A 23403-nucleotide genomic window follows, 5' to 3' on the forward strand; every position below is an offset into this window, starting at 1 on the left:
AAAATAAGTTACACTGTAGTAGTTTATATGGCTTTAAAAATAATTTCTTTTAGCAGATATTTAGAATTTGGATTACTAGGTCAAAGGATTTTTTTTCCTACTTAATAGGTACTCCCAGATAACTTTAAAGGTATCTTTTAAAACACTTTTGGGGACCAGTATATTTAAGTCCTAAGTGTTTGGAGTGAATGAGTATAATTTCTCAGTTGAGATTGTCATTCCTTTTTGTGTTTTTTGGAGCACAAATATTCAAGAGTGCTTTACTGGGATATCATTTTGTACACAACAGCAGTAATAACAACATAATATAACAAATAGCACCTAACATTTCTGCACTGCTTTTCTGGCTATATTTTGAATAAGGAGAAAAGATACATCAGATGAAGTGTATAGAAATCCATGACTTCCTAAATTCTTTCCTTCTCTGGGAGGTGTTATATAGAACATGTTACTTTCTGTAGCAGTGAAATGTGTCAACATGTGTAGTGTTTCTGTCCAGGGAAGCCTGCTTATGATTCAAAATTCAGGGTTTTTAATGGACTGGTAACCCAGGAACAGCTGCAAGTATCAAAATTCCAGACTCCCAAAATAAAAGCATGATTCATTGACTTAGCTAAGCAAAACAGTCTTATCATTTGGGAAATGTTTCAAAAATTACATTCCTAGATGCCAGCCAAGAGCCAGCCTTATTAGCAGGCCCTTTAACACATCTGTCCATCAGAAAAATGAACCCCATTCTTCCATATAACGAACTATATCATAAATGCAATTGTTCCACATGAGAAGTCAAGATAATTATCTAATAAGGAAGACACGTTAATATTTTATTGCTTTTATTTGAAATATGTTGTTATAATGAGGAATGTATATATTTGTTAGGTATACTGTTTACAGAAAGAGCTGAAAATGAAAAGTCACAGTCTTCAAGAGACTACCGAGCAAAATATTATTCTACAGCATACTCTTCAGCAACAGCAGCAAATGTTACAACAAGAGACAATTAGAAATGGAGAGCTAGAAGATACTCAAACTAAACTTGAAAAACAGGTATGTATTGTTCAAAATGGTTTTACTTGTATGAAATAGAGTATTTTTAAATTGATAATATTTTTGTTATATAAATTGCTATTAACCTCAAAGATTACATGTTATAAGAAATATTCTATATTAACATTGTAAAATGGATAAAGTTCTATTGCTATGTAATCTGACCTGCATCTCCAATACCATGGGCATATTTTTGCCACTCCATACAATTTAGTTATAATTCAGACTTCTTTACTCAATCTCTCCTTTCTTCTGTTTTATTATTATTATTTATATTTAAGTAAATACAATAAAATGCACAAATCTTGCTTAATATACAGCTCAGTGAATTTTGATGTATATATACACTCATGTAATCATCATTCAGATAAAGACATCAAAACATTCTCACTAATTTTTTTCTCCTATCCCTGTACCTCTGTATGGCAACTACCAGTCTGCTCTTGGATTCTGTTGTTTGTTCATTTGGGGGTTTTTTTTGATATTTATTTTTCTCTGAGTTACTTCACTTTCCATAATACTCGCTAGATCTATCCATTTTGTTACAAATGGCAAATTTTTGTTTTTTTTATGGCTGAGTAGTAGTCCATTGTATGCATGTACCACATCTTCTTTATCCACTCATCTATTGAGGACATTTAGGTTGCTTCTGTATTTTGGCTATTGTGTATAATGCTGCAATAAACATAGAAGTGCATATATCTTTTTGAATTAGTGATTTTGTTTTCTTCATGTAAATTCCCAGAATGGAATTACCTGGTCATACAGTATTTCTATTTTTAGAATTTTGAGAAACCTCCATAATTTTTTCCATAGTGGCTGTCCCAGTTTACAATCCTACCGTAAGTGTATCAGGGTTCTCTTTTCTCTGCATCCTCACCAACACTTGCTACTTCTTGTATTATTGATATTAGCCACTCTAACTGGTGTGAGATGGTATCTCATTGTGGTTTTGATTTACCTTTTCCTGATGATCAGTGATGTTGAGCATCTTTTCATGTGTCTGTTGGCCATCTGTATGTGTTCTTTGGAAAAATGTCTATTCAGGTCCTCTGCCCATTTTATAATTGGACTATTTGTTTCTCTGGTGATGAGTTCTATGAATTCCTTATGTACTTTGGGTATTGCCCCCTTATTGGATAAACCATTTGCAAATATATTCTCCCATACAGTCAAAATTTCTTTTTATTTTGTTGATCATTTCTACTGCTAATGCAGAAACTTTTCAGTTTCATGTAGTCTCACTTGTTTATTTTTGCTTTTATTTCCTTTGTGTGGGGAGATATATATCCAGAAAAAATTACTAGTGCCTATGTTCAGTAATTTACTGCCTATTTTTCTTCTGGTAGTTTTCTTGTTTCAGGTCTTACATTTCAGTCTTTAATACATTTTGAGTTGATTTTTGTGTATGGTGTAAGACAGTGATCTAGTTTCATTCTTTTGCATCTAGCTGTTGAGTTTTCCTAACACTTTATATTGAAAATACTGTCTTTTCCCCGTTGCATATTCTTGTCTCCTTTGTCATCTGTTAATTGACCATATAGGCATGGTTTTATTTTGAGGCTTTCTATTCTGTTCCATTGATCTAGGTATCTGTTCTTAGGCCAGTACCATACCATTTTGATTACTATAGCTTTATAGTATAGTCTGAAACCAGGCAACATAATACCCAGCTTTCTTTTTCTTTCTCAGAATTGCTTTGGCTATTTGAGGTTTATTGTGGTTCTGTACAAATTTTTGTTTTATTTGCTCTAGTTCAGTGAAAAATGCCATTGATATTTTGATGGGGATTGCATTGAATCTGTAGATAGCTTTAGGCAGTATAACTATTTCAGCAACATTAATTCTTCCTGTCAATGATCATGGAATATCTTTCCATTTATCTTCAATTACTTTAATCAGTGTCTTCTAGTTTTCAGTATATAGGTCTTAAGGTTGAATTTATTCCTAAATATTTTAGCTGTTTTGATGCAATTGTAAATGGGATAGATTTTTAAAATTTCACTTTTTCTTTGTTCATTCTTGTATATAGAAATGCAGTGGAGTTCTGTATATTTATTTTGTATCATGAGACTACTGAACTTATTAATTCTAATAGTCCTTGCTGGAGTCCTTAGGATTTTCTATATATATAGTATCATATTATGCACAAATAGTGCCAGTTTTATTTCTTCCTTTCCAATTTGGATTCCTTTTTTTTTTGTTTTTCTTGTCTGATTGCTGTGGCTGTGAATTCTAGTGTTTTATTGCATAAAATTGGTGAAAGTGGACATCCTGGTTTTGTTCCTGATCTTAGAAGAAAAGCTTTCACCTTTACCATATTGTGGTAGCTGTCTGTTTGTCATATATAGCTTTTATTATGTTGAGATATATCCCCTTTATACCCACTTTGTTGAGAGTTCCTATCATGAGTGGGTGTTCAATTTTGTCAGATGTTTTTTCTGCATCTGTTGAGATGATCATTTGGTTTTTATCCTTTTTGTTAATGTGGTGTATCACATTGATTGATTTGCAGATATTGGACCATCCTTGCTTCCCTAGAATAAATTGCTCTTGGTTGTATTAAAATGATCCTTTTAATGTATTTTTGAATTTAGCTTTCCTAACTGAATGTAAATGTGGTGTCAGTCTTTATTAAGTCTCTCCTTCTACTGACTTTGGGCTTTGTTCTTCTTTTTCTTGTTCCTTTAGGTTCATGGTTGGATTGTTTGAGATTTTCCTTGTTTCTTGAAGTAGGCCTGTAAGGATATAAACTTTCCCTTAAAACTGCTTTTGCTGCATCTCAAAGATTTTTGGATTGTGTTTTTATTTTCATAATTCTCCAAGAATTTTTTTATTTCCTCTTTGATTTCTTCATTGACTTATTGGTTGTTTAGTAGCATGTTGTTTAGCCTTCATGTGTTTGTATTTTGTCCAGTTTTTTTCTTGTAATTGATTTCCAGTTTCATACTGTTGTGGTTGATTGGTATGATTTCAGTCTTAAATTTGTTAATATTTTTTTTTATTTATCCTGGAAAATGTTCTGTGTGCGCTTGTAAAGGATAATTATTATGCTGTTTTTGAATGTAATATTTTGTATTTATCTATTAGGTCCATTTGGTCTAACATGTTATTCAGAGCCACTGTTTCCTTATTGATTTTCTGTCTGGATGATCTATCCAATGATGTAAGTGGGGTTAATTCCCCTACTGTTTCTTAATATTTGCTTTATATGTTTAGGTACTCCTCTATTGGGTACACAAATAATTACAGTTGTTTTATCTTCTTGCTCAGTTGAACCCCTAGTCATTATATAATATCCTCTTTGTCTTTTTTTACAATTCTGTTTTAAAGTCTTATTTTGTCTGATATAACTACTGCTACTAAAGCTTTTTCTTTTCCATTTCTACTTGTATGAAATATCTTTTTTTATCCTTTCAATATCAATCTGTGTGTCTTTTGGTCTGAAGTGATTTTCTGATAGGCAGCCTATAGATGGGTTTTGTTTTTTTTGTCCAGTCACCTTACATCTTCTTGTTGCATTTAGTTCATTTACATTTAAAGTAATTATTGAGAGGTATGTATTCACTGCCATTTTGTTGAATGTTTTCTGATTTTGTCATTCTTTTCTGATCTTTTCTTCATCTCTTGCTCTCTTCCCTCGTCTGTGATGACGTTCTTTAGTGTTATTGTTGGATTTCTTTCTGTTTATATTTTGTGTATATTAGAATTTTCATTGTGGTTACCATGTAGTTTATGTGTAACATCTCACATGTACAGTAGTGTATGTTAATGGTTAAGTTTAAGCACATTCTAACAGAACTACACTGTAACTCCCTACCTGCCATATTTTATGTATATGTCTTCTTTTATACCTTTTTATTTAATGATTGCCTTAACTAATTTTTAGAAGTAGTTGGTTTTACTATGTCTTTTATCCTTTTAACTTAAATACTAATAGGAACTTTTAGGTGACTGATCTACCTTGCTGTATGTTTGCTTTTACCAGTGAAAACGTTTTCTTTTCACAATTTTCTTGCTTCTAGTTACAGTTTTTTCTTCTCGTCTTAATGAAGACCCTCTAACATATCTTATAAAACTGCTTTAATGGTGGTGAACTCCTTTAACCTGTATTTTTCTGAGAAATTCTTTATCTCTCCTTCAATTCTGAATGATCACCTTGCTGGGTAGTCTTCATTGAATATTTTTTCTTTTAGCACTTGCAATATTTCATGCCACTCCTTTCTGGCCTGTAGAGTTTCTGCCAGAAAGTCAGCTGATAGATTTATGGGGTTTCCCTTACAGGTAACCCATTGCTTTTCTCTTACTGTTTTTTTTTTTTTTTTGCTGTTCTTTTTTATTAAGGTATCATTGATATACAATCACGTGAGCAACATTGTGGTTACTAGATTGCCCCCATTATCAAGTCCCCACCACATACGCCATTACAATCACTATCCATCAGCATAGTAAGATACTATAGAGTCACTACTTCTCTTCTCTGTGCTATACTTCCTTCCCCATGTCCACACTACATTATGTGCTAATCATATATTTATGATTAACCCCTTATCCCTCCCTCCCCAGCCACACTCCCCAGTCCCTTGCCCTTTGGTAACTGTTAGTTTTTTCTTGGTTCTTAAACTCCACAGGTAAGTGAAATCATTTGGTACTTCTCTTTCTCCACCTAACTTATTTCACTGAGCATAATACCCTCTAGCTCCATCCATGTTGTTGCAAATTTTAGGATTTGTTTTCTTCTTATGGCTGAATAATATTCTATTGTGCATATGTACCACATCTGCTTTATCTGTGCATTTACAGATGGACACTTAGGATGCTTCTATTTCTTGGCTATTGTAAATAGTGCTGCATTAAACATAGGGGTGCATATGTCTTTTTCAAACTGGGCTGCTGCATTCTTAGGGTAAATTACTAAGAGTGGATTCCTGGGTCAAATAGTATTTCTATTTTTAGTTTTGTGAGGAACCTCTGTACTGCTTTCCACAATAGTTGAACTAATTTATATTCCCACCAGCAGTGTAGAAGGGTTCCCCTTTCTCTGCATCATCGCCAGCATTTGTTGTTTGTCTTTTTGATGTTGGCCATCCTAACTGGTGTGACGTGATATCTCATTGTGGTTTTAATTTGCATTTCTCTGATGGTTAGCGATGTGGAGCATCTTTTCATGTATCTGTTGGTCATCTGAATTTCTTCTTTGGAGAAGTGTCTGTTCAGATCCTGCACCCATTTTTTAATTGGGTTATTTGCTTTTTGATTGTTGAGGAGCATGAGCTGATTATATATTTTGCATGTCAACTCCTTATCAGATATGTCATTTATGAATATATTCTCCCATACTGTAGGATGTCTTTTTGTTCTACTGATGGTGTCCTTTGCTATCCAGAAGCTTTTTAATTTTACATAGTCCCCACTTATTCATTTTTGCTTTTGTGTCCCTTGCCTTAGGAGATATGTTCATGAAAAAGTTGCTTGTGTTTATATTCAAGAGAATTTTGTGTATGTTTTCTTCTAAGAGTTTTATGGTTTCATGACTTACATTCAGGTCTTTGATCCATTTCGTGTTTACTATTGTGTATGGAGTTAGACAGTTGTCCAGTTTCATTCTCTTACGTGTAGCTGTCCAGTTTTGCCAACAACAGTTTTTGAAGAGGCTGTCATTTCCCCACTGTATATCCATGGCTCCTTAATCATATATTAGTTGACCAAATATTTGTGGGTTAGTATCTGGACTCTCAAGTCTGTTCCATTGGTCTATGGGTCTGTTCTTGTGCCAGTACCAAATTGTCTTGATTACTGTGGCTTTGTAGTGGAACTTGAAGTTAGGGACCATAATACCCCCTGCTTTATTCTTCCTTCTCAGCATTGCCTTGGCTGTTAGGGGTTTTTTGTAGTTCCATATGAATTTTAGAACTATTTGTTCCTGTTCATTGAAGAATGCTGTTGTTATTTTGATAGGGATTGCATTGAATATGTAGATTGCTTTGGATAGGATGGGCATTTTGAGAATATTAATTCTTCCTACCCAAGGGCATGGCATAAATTTCCATTTACTAGTATCCTCTTTAATTTCTCTTAAGAGTGTCTTGTAGTTTTCAGGGTATAGGTCTTTCACTTCGTTGGTTAGGTTTATTCCTAAGTATTTTATTCTTTTTGATGCAATTGTAAATGGAATTGTACTACTGATTTCTCTTTCTGCTGGTTCATCATTAGTGTATAGGAATGCAACAGATTTCTGTGTATTAGTTTTGTATCCTGCAGCTTTGCTGACTTCAGATATTAGTTCTAGTCATTTTGGAGTGAATTCTTTAGGATTTTTTATGTACAATATCATGTCATTTGCAAACAGGGACAGTTTGACTTCTTCATTACCAGTCTGAATGCCTTGTATTTCTTTATGTTGTCTGATTGCCGTGGCTAGGACCTCCAGAACTACATTTAATAAAAGTGGTGAGAGTGGGCATCCTTGTCTTGTTTCTGATCTTAAAGGAAAAACTTTCAGCTTCTTGCTGTTAAGTATGATGTTGGCTGTGGGTTTGTCATATATGGCCTTTATTATGTTGAGGTACTTGGCCTCTATACCCATTTTGTTGAGAGTTTTTATCATGAATGTGTTGAATTTTGTCAAATGCTTTTTCAGCATCTATGGAGATAATCATGTGGTTTTTGTCCTTCTTTTTGTTGGTGAGGTGAATGATGTTAATGAATTTTCGAATGTTGTACCATCCTTGCATCCCTGGGATGAATCCCACTTGGTGTATGATCCTCTTGATGGATTTTTGAATTTGGTTTGCTAATATTTTGTTGAGTATTTTTGCATCTATGTTCATCAGGTATATGGGCTGTAGTTTTCTTTTTTTGTGGTGTCTTTGCTTCGTTTTGGTATTATAGTGATGCTGGCCTCAGAATGAGTTTTGAAGTATTCTCTCCTCTTCTGTTTTTTGGAAAACTTTAAGGAGAATGGGTATTATGTCCTCTCTAAATATCTGATAAAGTTCGGTGGTGAATCCATCTGGTCCAGGGGTTTTGTTCTTGGGTAGTTTTTTTATTACTGGTTCAATTTCTTTGCTGGTAATTGGTCTATTCAGATTTCCTGTTTCTTCCTTGGTCAGTCTTGGAAGGTCGTATTTTTCTAGCAAGTTGTCCATTTCTTCTAGGTATCCAGTTTGTTAGCATATAATTTTTTTAAATTCTCTAATAATTCTTTGTATTTCTGTGATGTTCGTAGTGATTTTTCCTTTCTCATTTTTGATTCTGTTGATGTGTGTAGGTTCTATGTTTTTCTTGGAAAGTCTGGCTAGGGGTTTATTTATTTTGTTTATTTTCTCAGAGAACCAGCTCTTGATTTCATTGATTTTTTTCTATTGTTTTATTCTTTTCAATTGTATTTATTTCTTCTCTTATCTTTATTATGTCCCTCCTTCTACTAACTTTGGGCCTCATTCTTCTTTTTCCAGTTTCAGTAATTGTGAATTTAGACTGTTCATTTGGGATTGTTCTTCCTTCTTTAAATGCGCTTGGATTGCAGTATACTTTCATCTTAGAACTGCCTTTGCTGCGTCCACCAGAAGTTGGGGCATTGTGCTGTTGTTTTCATTTGTCTCCATATATTGCTTGATTTCTGTTTTAATTTGGTCATTGATCCATTGATTATTTAGGAGCATGTTGTTAAGCTTCCATGTGTTTGTGAGCCTTTTTGTTTTCTTTGTACAGTTTCTATTTTCACACATTTGTAATCTGAGAAGTTGGTTAGTACAATTTCAGTCTTTTTTAATTTGCTGAGGCTTTTTTTTCTTGCTGTTTTTAAGATTCTCTTTGTTTTGGATCTTTGACATTTTAATTACATTTCTTAGTATAGACATCCTTGGGTTCATCTTACTTGGGGCTCTCTGCTTCTTGGGCCTGGATGGTTTCCTTCCCCAGGTTAGAGGAGTTTCAGCTGTTTCTTCAAATAAATGTGCACTCCACTCCCCTGCCTCTCTTCTCTTTCTCGTCTCATAAAATGTCAGTGTTAGAATGTTTGGTGTTGTCCCAGAGGTCTCTTAACCTACCCGCATTTCTTTTTATTCTTTTTCCTTTCTGATGGTCAGCTTGAGTGCATGCCATTACTCTGTCTTCCAAATTGCTCATCCTTTATTTTGCATCCTGTGATCTGCTGTTGGTTTCCTCTAGTATTTATTTCATTTTGTTTATTTTTCATCTCTCTTTTGTTTTTATATTTTCCATCTCTTTGTTGAGGTTCTCACTGAGTATATCCACTCTTCTCTCATGTCTAATGAGCATCTTTATAACCATTAGTTTAAGCTCGGTGTTGGTTAGATTGCTTAACTCCGTTTCATTTAGGTTGTTTTTTTTTTGAAGTTTTATCATGTTCTTTCTTTCAAGCATACTCCTGTGTCTTCTCATTTTGTCCATGGAAATCAGAACATGGAGGTCAGTGATGACAGCACACTTTTGTGGAATAGCCAGATTGCTATGAGTTGAAGAGTGAGAAGTGAGAAAATGATACAAAAGCATAGAAACCTCTCTGAGGCTGGGCTATGAAGAGGAGCAAAGGTTTTGGTAGTTGGAGGGAGATGGAGGTATGAAAGAACAGTTTTTACAGTGCGAAGGCCTCAAACACATTTGCATGCTAATATAAAGAAACCAGAAGAAAGAGAGATGGACAATACAAGAAACAGTAATTAATATGAGTTCCTGGTAAAGGGAAAAGGAACTGGATCCAGAACATCTATGAAGCAATTTGACCTACATAGGAGGATGAATACCTCTTTTACTGCAGTAGATAGAACAGAAGGAAGAATGAATAGGAGTAAATGCAAGTTACTTTGGGAGCAAATGAAAACTGTAGTGTTTGAGGTCAAATGGGAATCTAAGAATCCTTCACAGTTTGTGAAGATAGAAAGGAATATAGTTTTACAAAAGAAGAACAGTTCAAATGGAGAGAGTGAAAAGGGAACATTTACCATTTCGTTCAGTTCTTTTAAGAACTATTTTAGTGTTATGTGGCTGCTTCTACAAATGTATAGGAATGAAATATTTTTATTATTAAATATTAAGTTTTGATATTATATTTCCAAAAGATTACTTTCTGGTCCATACTTTGATTATCCTAAGATATCTTGAAACTGAGTAATAGGCTAGACTATCTGTATAGTCATATAAATATTTTCCTTATGAAGAATGTTGACTTGTGAATGAATTAAAAATACTTAATTGAAAAGTATTTTATAAGGTATCAAAACTGGAACAAGAGCTTCAAAAACAAAGGGAAAGTTCAGCTGAAACATTGAGAAAAATGGATGAGAAATGTGAAGCAGCCACACATGAAGCAGATTTGAAGAGGCAAAAAGTCATTGAGCTTACTGGTACTGCCAGGTAAAATGAGTATGTTAGTTTTTATTTGTCTTCCCCTTTCAATATCAGTAGTATCTGGGTTTCAATATCCAGTAATGTTCAATGAAGCATTTGCTTAAGGAATTAATTTCTACACAATCTGTGTTCCTGTAACATTTTGTTTGTACCTCCCTCATATCTCTCATTATGCATTTTTGTATTTTAGCTTAATATCCTTAACTCTCCTCCTGATTTGTGGGTTCCTTGATGCTGAGATAATTTCTGGTCTATTTAGAGTCCTTCCACAACAATCATCATAGTTCTTTAAAATTAAAATATCTTCTGATAGAAAGAAAGGAAACTAATTCATTGAGCACTTTCTGTATGTCAGGCAGTGTGCTAGGTAGACACATTAACTCTGTCTTCAAAACCACCCTGAATATGGATTTTTTATCACTGTTTTTAAAATAAGGAAGCTGAAACTCAAAGAAGTTAGTAAATGAGATGCACAGTTTAGGTGTGCTCCAAAACCTACTTTGTTTCTGTTCCATAACTATTAAAAGGTTCTTCTGGTACTACATGTAAATTTTGCTGCATTTGAGTGATTCTGAGCTGGATTTCTCAGTGCTGAGGTTGAAACAGCACTTGTTAGATTTCTCAGACTGCCTCCATAGCCACTTGAAAATCTTTTTTTTTTTGCATTTGAAGAAGCCAGAGCATGTAGCTGCCATGGTCTCATATAACTTTTACATAATCCTTCCTTTGGCCTGTTTCCAATCTCAGACTTGATTTCACTCAATAACTCTGTAACAAAAAGGTGAAGTATTTCTGGAAAACTGGTGGGATTAAAGCCTGCCATAAAATTTTGAAAGTTATTAGAAAATTTTTAGTATTAGATTATTTATATAATAGTTAAAATATTTAAACTATATTTATTATAGTAATGCCTCATTTACCTTGCATCAGGAAAGAATGAGTAGTTGCTCATAAATAAATAAATGAGTGTAATTTATCTCTACCAAGTACTGAAACTTAAAACAAAAAACTTTTCTCTAAGTCCTCTGTTGATAGGCTGTCACCTCTTGGTAACGTATGCCAATCTTTTTTGATTATTCTTTTCTAATTATGCTTTATGTCTGTTCTAATATAAGAAATGAATTAGTTAAGCTGAAAATCATTTACCTGAAGTTTTAGAAATGTTAAAGGTCATAAACTTGTTAACTTTTTGGGCCATGGACATATCTGAAGATATGATAGAAGCTATGGTGTATTTTTCTATGGTGTATAGCTTCTATGGTGTATTTTCTGTATGTGGATGTACATATGTATACATAATTTTGCATGTTGTTTTAGATGTTTTATAGCTTTCCTCATGTTGCTCATAGGCATCAGATTAAAAACCTCTTGAAGAAATCTAAATTTGTTTAAATTGAATTCAGAAAAGAAGTGTTCCTACTTGCAGCTCAATTGCAAGATGTCAAGACCAAAAGAACAACAGTGTCAACAAGATAAGGGAGTATCAGTTCTCCATACCATTGAGGATGATATTAGCAATTGTTTAATTAGTGAATATCACTTTGGAATTATGAAAAAGTGGACTTAAAATTACCCGTCACTATGTTGTTTTGTCTAAGTAGAAGTGCTTCCATATTAGTTAAGCTGAATTAGTGAAGCTGAAAATCATTTACCTGAAATTTTAGAAATGTTAAAGGTCATAAACTTGTTATAAGTTAAGACTTAAGATTAAATAAACCTGTGTTATTCCAGACAATTCACCTAACCTTCCAGTTTCCACATCTATAAAGCAAGGAAGTTGTACTAGTATGGGAATCTCTAGTCCCTTTTAAAGTTAAAAAAGATAACATTAATAATAAAAGTCTGAGGAGTGATTACCAAGGGGGAGGAGAGTAGGTGGGGCAGGGGGAGGGGGACTGTTGAACCAATGTGATACACATTTGCTAAAAAATAATAATAATAATAAAAGTCTGAGTAAAAATTACTGACTTGGTTCTCTTATGGGTAGTATGGTTATTATGATGAATATTTGATTACTTGTCTTCTTTATTTTCTATTGTATAATATATAATTTTCTGATAGTAGAAATTACAGATGAATGAGGCACCTATCTATGGATTTTTTCCATACAAACGAAGCATGTAAAAGTGAACTGTTAGATTGAAAAGAATGCTAGCCTTGCCAAATATGACTTGACATGTTGATATTTGTCCTTACATAACTTGCAGACTTTGTTTAGTCAGACACAAGTCAGTCAGTATTTAAGTGTCCAAATTATCATTTTTTTTATTTTGTTTTTAATTAGGCAAGTAAAACTTGAGATGGATCAGTACAAAGAAGAGCTATCTAAAATGGAAAAAGAAATAATGCACCTAAAACGAGACGGAGAAAATAAAGCAATGCATCTCTCTCAGTTAGACATGGTCTTAGAACAGACAAAGACAGAACTTGATAAGAAAACAAATGCTGGTAAGCAACAGGTAGCTGAGCTTAGCTGCCTGCATATTTATATTTTAAAAAGTGGAATAAAGAGAATTTGGGATGATAGGGATGGAAGGAAAAATTAGTGGTTAGTATTTTGCCTCATGTAGATGAATAAAATTGTATATTCTTAATTATAATTATTTACAAATTTCTTAATAACAAGTGGTTTATGTATAGTTCTAAAATTATTTTCTCCTTAACAGTGAAGGAGTTAGAAAAGTTACAGCACCACACTGACACTGAACTAACAGAAGCCTTGCAAAAACGGGAAGCAGTGGAGTCTGAACTACAAAACGCTCATGGAGAATTAAAAAGTACTTTAAGACAACTCCAGGAATTGAGAGATGTATTACAGAAGGCTCATTTATCATTAGAGGAAAAATACAGTACTATAAAGGATCTCACAGCTGAACTTAGGTGAGTTAAATACTAAGAAATGATATCATAGTTATAGTATTTCACTTCATTACTTAGACTCCTTGGTCATACAGTAAAGTATATTGTTGAATTCTAAATGTCCAGACTTCTTAACTGCCTTTGGCTCACTGGTTCAACCTACTCCATCTGTCTTATGCTCTGTCTAACTAATTCAGCCCTTGCTGTTGGCTAATACTTCCAACCTTCATCTTTCAGTCATTTTACAGTGGCTCTTTCCTGTATTGCAGAGTGGTAAAAAATGACTGGACACCATACATCAGTGGTTAACAACAAAATAATATTAACAATATTGTTCCTTGTATTAAGACCTTATTTTGTGCCAGTTCTATGCCAAGGACTTCATACATGATTTTATTTATTTCTTTAATAAGAAACTTGTCAGACACATATAATCACCTTTTTACACTTGAGAACATTAAATAAAATGCCCAAAGTCAGATAGTAATGTTCAAGACAAAGTTGTTAACACAAGACTGTCCAACTCTAAAATCAAGGTTTTAGATTAGCAGCAATAGCATAAAATGCTATTTCAGCATACATCTATGGTGAGGTGAAGTAGATAGCTAGACCAGACCCAAAGTGTTAAGAAATAGATTACAAACAGGAAAACATAATTACATATCAGGATGTGAAATATGGAATAAAAAAACAGTAGAGGGAGTGTCGAGATGACCCAGAAATTTAGGTAGATGTGTCCCGTGATTCAGTGCAGGTCCTCTTTCTCTTTTCTACCTAGAAAGTCAATTGTAGTAAATTTCATGTACCTTTAAATACTATGCTTCAGATTCTCAAACCTGTGTCTCCAGGGAAGACCTTTTCCCCAAACTCCAGACTGAATATGTAGTGACTTACTTGTGATCTGCACTTAAAACAGTTTTTATTAAATTTTTTTATTAAGGTATTATTGATACACACTCTTATGAAGGTTTCACATGAAATACAATGTGTTTACTACACTCATCCATATTATCGAGTATCCCCCCCATGTCCCATTGCAGTCACTGTCCATCAGTATAGTAAGATGCCACAGAGTCCCTGCTTGTCTTCTTTGTGCTACACTGTCTTCCCCATGGTCCACCCTACACCATGTGCACTAATCATAATACCTCTCAATCCCCTTCTACCTCCCTCCCCACCTGCCCTCCCCTATCCCTCCCATTTGGTAACCATTAGTCCTTTCTTGGAGTTTGTGAGTCTGCTGCTGTCCACTTAAAACATTTTTTTTCACCTCTTAAATGTAAAGTCTTTTTTTTTTGGTATCATTAATCTACAATCACACAAGGAACATTGTTTACTAGACTCCCTCCATCACCAAGTCCCCCCTACAAACCCCATTACAGTCACTGTCCATCAGCATAGTAAGATGCTGTAGAATTACTACTTGTCTTCTCTGTGTTGAACAGCCCTCCCAGTGCCACACCCCCACAGTATACATGTTAATTGTAATGCCCCCCTTCTATACCACCCCCTTAACCCTCCCTTCCCACCCAATCACCACAGTCCCTTTCCCCTTGGTAACTGTTAGTCCATTCTTCAGTTCTGTGTTTCTGCTGCTGTTTTGTTACTTCAGCTTTTTCTTTGTTCTTATACTCCACAGATGAGTGACATCATTTGGTACTTGTCTTTCACTGCCTGGCTTATTTCACTGAGCATAATACCCTCTAGCTCCAACCATGCTGTTGCAAATGGTAGGATTTATTTTCTTCTTATGGCTGAATAATATTCCATTGTATATATGTACCCCATCTTCTTTATCCATTCATCTACTAATGGACACTTAGGTTGCTTCCATTTCTTGGCTATTGTAAATAGTGCTGCAATAAACATAGGGATGCATCTGTCTTTTTCAAACTGGGCTGCTGTATTCTTAGGGTAAATTCCTTGAAGTGGAATTTCTGGGTCAAATAGTATTTCTATTTTGACCTTTTTGAGGAACCTCCATACTGCTTTCCACGAAGGTTGAACTAATTTACATTCCCACCAGCAGTGTAGGAGGGTTTCCCTTTCTTCACAATCTCGCCAACATTTGTTGTTGTTTGTCTTTTGGATGGTGGCGATCCTTACTGGTGTGAGGTGATATCTTATTGTGGTTTTAATTTGTATTTCTCTGATGACAAGAGATGTGGAGCAACTTTTCATGTGTCTGTTGGCCTTCTGGATTTCTTTGGAGAAGTGTCTGTTCAGCTCCTCTGCCCATTTTTAATTGGATTATTTGCTTTTTGTTTGTTGAGGTGCGTGAGCTCTTTATATATTTTGGATATCAACCCTTTATCGGATCTGTCATTTATGAAAATATTCTCCCATACTTTAGGATGCCTTTTTGTTCTATTGGTGGTGTCCTTTCAGCTTGATATAGTCCCACTTGTTCATTTTTGCTTTTGTTTCCCTTGCCTGGGGAGATATATTTATGAAGAAGTCACTCATGTTTATGTCCAAGAGATTTTTGCCTGTTTTTTTCTAAGAGTTTTATGGTTTCATGACTTACATTCAGGTCTTTGATCCATTTTGAATTCACTTTTGTGTATGGGGTTAGGCAATGATCCAGTTTCATTCCCTTACATGTAACTGTCCAGTTTTGCCAACACCAGCTGTTGAAGAGGCTGTCATTTCCCCATTGTATGTCCATGGCTCCTTTATCATGTATTAATTGACCATATATGTTTGGGTTGATATCTGGACTCTATCCTGTTACACTAGTCTGTGGCTCTGTTCTTGTGACAGTACCAAATTGTCTTAAATACTGTGGATTTGTAGTAGAGCTTGAAGTTGGGGAGTGAGATCCCTCCTACTTTATTCTTTCTTCTCAGGATTGCTTTGGCTATTCGGGGTCTTTGGTGGTTCCATATGAATTTTAGAACTATTTGTTCCAGTTCGTTGAAGAATGCTGTTGGTATTTTGATAGGAATTGCATCAAATCTGTATATTGCTTTAGGCAGAATGGCCATTTTGATGATATTGATTCTTCCTACCAAGAACATGGGATTAGTTTCCATTTGTTAGTGTCCTTTTTAATTTCTCTTAAGAATGTCTTGTAGTTTTCAGGGTATAGGTCTTTCACTTCAATGGTTAGGTTTATTCCTAGGTATTTTATTCTTTTGAGGCTATTGTGAATGGAATTGTTTTACTGATTTCTCTTTCTGCTAGTTCATTGTTAGTGTATAGGAAAGCAACAAATTTCTGTGTGTTAATTTTGTATCCTGCAACTTTGCTGAATTCCGATATTAGTTCTAGTAGTTTTGGAGTGAAGTCTTTAGGGTTTTTTATGTACAATATCATGTCATCTGCAAACAGTGACCATTTGACTTCTTCATTACCTATCTGAAAGCCTTTTATTTCTTTGTGTTGTCTGATTGCCGTTGCTATGACCTCTACTACTAGGTTGATTAACAGTGGGGAGAGTGGGCATCCCTGTCTTGTTCCCGATCGCAGAGGAAAAGCTTTCAGCTTCTCGCTGTTCAGTATGATGTTGGCTGTGGGTTTGTCATATATAGGCTTTATTATGTTGAGGTACTTGCAATCTATATCCATTTTGTTGAGAGTTTTTATCATGAGTAGATGTTGAATTTTGTCGAATGCTTATTCATCATCTATGGAGATGATTATGTGGTTTTTGTGCTTCTTTTTGTTGATGTTGTGGATGATGTTGACATATTTTCAAATGTTGTACCATGCTTGCATCCTTAAGATGAATCCTACTTGGTCATGGTGTATGATCCTCTTGATGTACTTTTGAATTGGGTTTGCTAATATTTTGTTGAGTATTTTTGCATCTATGTTCATCAGGGATATTGGTCTGTAGTTTTCTTTTTTGTGGTATCTTCGCCTGGTTTTGGTAATTGGGTGATGCCTGCTTCATAGAAAGAGTTTTGAAGTATTCCCTCCTCTTCTGCTTTTTGGAAAACTTTAAGGAAAAAGTGTATTATGTCTTCTATATATGTCTGATAAAATTCAGTGCTGAATCCATTTAGCCCAGGGGTTTTGTTCTTGGGTAGTTTTGTGATTACTGATTCAATTCCATTGCTGGTAACTGGTCTGTTTAGATTTCTGTTTCTTCCTTGGTCAGTCTTGTAAGGTTGTATTTTTCTAGGAAGTTGTCCATTTCTTCTAGGTTTTCCAGCTTATTAGCATATAGATTTTCATAGTATACTCTAATAATTATTTGTATTTCTGTGGAGTCCATCATGATTTTTCCTTTCTCATTTCTGATTCTGTTGATGTGTGTAGATTCTCTTTTTCTCTTAATAAGTCTGGCTAGGGGGTTATCTATTTTGTTTATTTTCTCAAAGAACCAGCTCTTGGTTTCATTGATTTTTTCTATTGTTTTATTCTTCTCAATTTTATTTATTTCTTCTCTAATCTTTATTATTTCCCTCCTTCTGCTGACTTTGGGCTCCATTTATTCTTTTTCCAGTTTCAATAATAATGATGTTAGACTATTCATTTGGGATTGCTCTTCCTTCTGTAAATAGGCCTGGATGGCTGTATACTTTCCGCTTAGAACTGCGTTTGCCACATCCCACAGAAGTTGGAGCTTTGTACTGTTGTTGTCATTTGTCCCCATATATTGCTTGATCTCTATTTTGATTTGGTCATTGATCCATTGATTATTTAGGAGCATGTTGTTAAGCCTCCATGTGTTTGTGAGCCTTTTTGCTTTCTTTATACAATTTGTTTCTAGTTTTATACCTTTGTGGTCTGAGAAGTTGGTTGGTAGAATTTCAGCCTTTTTGAATTTAGTGTTTCTTTCACATATGTTGGTGCTCCTGTGTTGGGTGCATATATATTTATAATGGTTATATCCTCTTGTTGGACTGACCCCTTTATCATTATGTAATGTCCTTCTTTATCTCTTGTTACTTTCTTTGTTTTGATATCTATTATGTCTGATACTAGTACTGCAACACCTGCTCCTTTCTCCCTACTGTTTTCCTGGAATATCTTTTTCCATCCCTTGACTTTTAGTTTGTGTATATCTTTGGGTTTGAGGTGAGTCTCTTGTAAGCAGCATATAGATGGGTCTTGCTTTTTTATCCACTCTATTACTCTGTGTCTTCTGATTGGTGCATTCAGTCCATTTACATTTAGGGTGATTATTGAAAGATATATACTTATTGCCACTGCAGGCTTTAGATTCTTGGTTACCAAAGGTTCAAGGGTAGTTTCTTTACTATCTAACCGTCTAACTTAACTTGCTTATTAAGCTATTATAAACACAGTCTGATGATTCTTTATTTTTCTCCCTTCTTATTCTTCCTCCTCCATTCTTTATGTTAGGTGTTTTATTTTCTGCTCTTTTGTGTTTCCTTTGACTCCTTTTGTGAGTAGTTGATTTAATTTTTTGCCTTTACTTAGTATTTGGTTGGTTTGCTTTCTTTGCTTTGATTTTATTTTCTCTGGTGACATCTATTTAGCCTTAGGAGTGCTTCCATCTAGAGCAGTCCCATTAAAATACCCTGTAGAGGTGGTTTGTGTGATGCAAATTCCCTCAACTTTTGCTTGTCTGGGAATGGTTTAATCCCTCTTTCATATATAAATGATAATTGTGGTGGATACAGTTTTCTTGGTTCAAGGCCCTTCTGTTTCATTGCATTAAATATATCATGCCATTCTCCTCTGGCCTGTAAGGTTTCTGTTGAGAAGTCTGATGATAGCTTGATGGGTTTTCCTTTGTAGGTGACCGTTTTTTCTCTCTGGCTGCCTTCAGTACTCTGTCCTTGTCCTTGATCTTTGCCATTTTAATTGTTATGTGTCTTGGTGTTGTCCTCCTTGGGTCCCTTATGTTGGGAGATCTGTGCGCTTCCATGGTCTGAGAGACTACTTCTTCCCCTAGTTTGGGGAAGTTTTCAGCAATTATTTCTTCAAAGGCACTTTCTATCCCTTTTTTTCTGTCTTCTTCTGGTACCCCTATAATGCAAATATTGTTCAGTTTGGATTGCTCACACAGTTATTTCATTATTCTTTCATTCCTCGGAACCTTTTATCTCTCCCTCAGCTTCTCTGTATTCCTGTTCTCTGATTTCTATTCCATTCACAGCCTCTTGCACCACCAGTCTACTCTTAAGTCCTTCCAGAGATTTTTTTATTTCTGTATTCTCCCTCCCACCTTGATCCTTTAGCTTTTGCATATTTCTCTGCAGGTCCATCAGCATGGTTATGACTTTTTTTTTAATTCCTTTTCAGGAAGTTTGGTTAAATCTATCTCCCCAGGTTCCCTCTCGGGTTTTCTGGGTGATTCTGGACTGAATCAGATTCTTCTGCCTGTTCATGGCTATTGAGGTAGTTGTAGGCAGTTGGCACATGTGTTAGCAGGGAGAACAAAGTCCCTTACTAGTTGCTGGTTGCCTTGTGCTCCTCAGAGCAGCTTCCAGTTTCATTTCCTGAGTCACCACCTTTGGGGCAGCCCAGAGCCCTGCGGGGAGTTGTAAGCCCCCCAGGTGTGTTCTCCTGCATCTACAGTGACCCTTGGCACCCTTTCCCATCTTCCTTTATCTGTGCCCGCCGTTGGGGCCTCTGAGTCTGGCCTGGGCAGCTGCAGAGGAGGCTCTGGTGGTTACTGTGGGTGCAGCTGCTCTCAGGCTGCTTCCCTGCTATGGTGGGGCCACGCCAGAGGGGGAATGGATGGGCGGCTATTTATTGCCATGAAGGGGCTTCAGAGCTGCGCTGCCTCCCAGGGGGCTGGAGCACCTGAATTTCCCCAGGATTCCCAGCTGCTGGGCTGAATGTGCTGGGATGCGTCCATCCAGCTGTGAAGCCCCTGTCCCTTTAAGACTTTCAAAAAGACTCTATTTTCTTTTTTCCTGGGGACACCAACTGTGGAGACCCGCTCTCAGGTTTTACTGTTCTGTTTCCCTAATATCCAGCACACCAGGCAATGTGTGTCTGCGCTCCCAGTGTGGATGACTGGGACTGGGTATTTAACAGTCCTGGGCTTCCACCCCCTCTCTGATCCGACTCCTTTTCTCCCACCAGGGAGCTGGGATGGGGGAGCGCTCCGGTCCCACCGGGCTGCGGCTTGTATCTTACCCCCTTCATGAGGCACTGAGGTCTCGCATATGTAGATGTAGCCTGGCTGTTGTATTGTATCTTCTGGTCTCTCTTTTAGGAATAGTTGTATTTGTTGTATTTTCAAAAATATATATGGTTTTGGGAGGAGATATCTACTGCCCTCCTCACACCGCCATCTTGGCTCCTCCCCCCGGTTAAAACATTTTTAAGAGGCATCTTAAACTTGGCCAAAGTCAACTCATTTTTTCTCTCATAACCTCCTCTGTCATCTCAACATTATGCAGTTGCTCAATCAGGAAATCTGTAAGAAGATTCTTACCTTTCTCCTTTCCTTTTCTCATCCAGTTTATTAGCAGGATGTGTCAACTTTGTTTCCCAAACATTCTGAAACCCATAGATTCTTGGCTTCTTTTCTGTTACCACCTCAGTAGAAGCCATCATCTTCCTCACCTGGTCTGTCACTATAGCTTTCTAGACAGTCTCCCAGGTTAGATTCTTGACCCTCTCAACAATCCATTTTCCACAGAATGGATTTAAGTTTATGATTTAAAACATAAATTAGATCATATTGCTTCCTTATTTAAACCTTCTAATGGCTTCCCAAAAGACACATAAAGGGAAAAAGATGGTGGCTTGTGAAGTGAGGCAGAAATCTCCTCCCAAAACCACATATAACACGAAAATACAACAAATACAATTAATCCTGAAAGAGGGACCCAAAAGAAGAATGCAACAGACTGCCTATGTCTAGGAAAAAGAGAAGACCATAGACAAAAGAATAAAGTAGTGAAGCCACAATCCTGTGGGATCCAAGCCCAACCCCCCCACCCCAGCTCCCACAGGCGGGAGGAAGAGAAATGGAGCCGGAGGGAGTAGAAGTCCAGGACTGCTAAACACCCAGCCCTGGAGATCTGCTCCAGGAGCAAGAAACCACATAACATGGTGCTCTGGAGTTTAGAGGAGTTGGAAAGCAAAGACAAGAACAATTCTCTGAGAGACTGAGATTCCAACTGCTTGAGAACAAGCACACACAACCAGCTGCTATGGGACAAAGGAAAGGCACCCACTTTGAAAAACTTCCCAACAGCGAGAGGACTGCAAATGGGGCAAGAATTACACAGAGCTTCCTCCTCAGGAGACAGGAAAAGCAGACAAAATTGACCTGGCACACTCAGCCTAGCACATTGGGAACTCTCAGGAGCTTCAGGTATTCTATTCCCCTGGCTGGCAACACAGAGCCCTGAGGCCCACAATGCCATATGAAGCCGGCCGTTCCTTCATCCCAGCAGGCACCAGTCTGTTCACCTGCTGTCCCTGCCATTGTTCCAGGCCAGCCAGAGAGTGACCCTGCCTATGGCACCTACAGGGGTGTAGCACAGAGGCCTCTCCCTGTGTGCTCGGCCCACGAGCCCTGGCAGTGGAGGCAGGTACTGCAGCTCGGAAGCACACCAAGATGTGTGCTGGTGGTGCGCCTGACTCCTACCATCACTACAGGTGCTGCGTACCTCCAGAGAGTAGAGCTTCTGGGCACTAGAGGGCACCACCTGCGCATAGTTGTTTTTCCATAGTATTCCTTCCTTAGAAATATGAAATGGCAAAAGAATCTCGTACAAACCGCAATCTGTCAAACACCAGAAACAGGGCTAAGTGAAACTGAAATCACCTATCTTCTTGATAATGATTTCAAAATAAAAATCATAAACATGCTCATGGAATTACATAAAAGTGGTCAAGATCTCAGGGAGGACTTCAAAAAAGAGAAACTTTGAAAAATATAGTACCTGAAGTGAAGCATGCAACGGAGGGATTTAAAAGTAGATGAGGTAGCGGAGATGGTAAATGAAATTAGAGAACAGGAAAACAAAGATGAGGCACAGAGAGAAAAAGGATCTCTAAGAATGAAAGAATAATAAGAGAACTGTGTGACCAATGCAAACACAACAATATTTGCATTTTAGGGGTACCAGAAATAAAAGAGAGAATAAGGGACATAAAGTGTCTTAGACGAAATAATTGCTGAAAACTTCCCCAATCTGGGGAAGGAGATATTATCTCAGGCCATGGAAGTGTACAAATTTGCCAACATAAGGGACCCCAGGAAGACAACACCAAGGCATATAATAACAAGATATATAATAACTAAAATGGAAAAGATAAAGGACACATTATTAAAAGTAGCCAGAGAGAGAAAAAGATCACACACAAAGGAAAACCCTTCAGGCTCTCATCACACTTTTCAGCAGAAACCTTAGACACCACAAGGAGGGGCATGATATACTTAATGCAGTGAAACAGAATGGCCTCCAACCAAAAATACTCTACCCAGCAAGATTATCATTTAAATTTGAAGCAGAGATTAAACAGTTTCCAGATAAGCAAAAGTCAAGGGAATTTACCTCCCATAAACTGTCTCTACAGTGTATTTTAAAGGGACTGCTCTAGATGGCAGTGCTCCTAAGGCTAAATAGCTGTCACCAGAGAAAATAAAACCACAGTAAAGGAAGTAGACCAATTAATTACTAAGCAAATGCAAAATTAAATGAACTACTAACAAGGTCAGTCAAGGGCTACACAGAGTACAGAATATGAAACCTAATATAAAAAGAGTGGAGGAGGAAGAAGGGAGGGAGAAAAAAGGAACCTTTAGTTTGTGTTTGAAACTGTATAATAACCCAGTTAGGTTAGACTGTCACATAGTAAAAAAGCTGCCCTCGAACTTTTGATAACCACAAATTTAAACCCTGCAAAGGAAAAAAGTACATATCTATCAATAATCACCCTAAATGTAAATGGACTTAATACACCAATCAAAAGACAGAGTTACAGAATAGATTTTTTAAAAAGACCCTATGTTGCCTACAGGAAACTCACTTTAAACCCAAAGACAGACACAGACTAAATGTGAAGGGATGGAAAAAAGATATTTCATGCAACTAGTAGGGAGAAGAAAGGAGGAGCAGCAGTACTTATATCAGACAAAATAGATTTAAAAACACAGAAAGTAATGAGACAGGATTAAATATGGGGGCATGAGAGGTGGGACAGAGGCTTCCTCCAAAACCCGCATATAATATGAAA

General features: G+C 36.4%; 1 protein-coding gene across 11 annotated transcripts in view; it reads left to right on the forward strand.

Moving 5' to 3' along the window:
• Positions 1 to 23403, forward strand: part of CCDC18 (coiled-coil domain containing 18) — a 200237-nt gene that overhangs the window by 134273 nt on the left and 42561 nt on the right. For 9 of the 11 annotated variants that reach the window (XM_073234287.1, XM_073234294.1, XM_073234289.1 and 6 more), the window contains 5 exons: positions 880 to 1047; positions 9433 to 9480; positions 10283 to 10425; positions 12704 to 12867; positions 13086 to 13299. In XM_073234287.1, coding sequence (XP_073090388.1) covers positions 880 to 1047; positions 9433 to 9480; positions 10283 to 10425; positions 12704 to 12867; positions 13086 to 13299 — 737 coding nt within the window. The remainder of the gene's footprint in view (positions 1 to 879; positions 1048 to 9432; positions 9481 to 10282; positions 10426 to 12703; positions 12868 to 13085; positions 13300 to 23403) is intronic. The other 2 variants (XM_017650002.3, XM_017649997.3) reach the window with 1 other exon arrangement.

This window comes from Manis javanica, chromosome 4 (genome assembly GCF_040802235.1).
Source record: "Manis javanica isolate MJ-LG chromosome 4, MJ_LKY, whole genome shotgun sequence".
Lineage (NCBI taxonomy): Eukaryota > Metazoa > Chordata > Mammalia > Pholidota > Manidae > Manis > Manis javanica.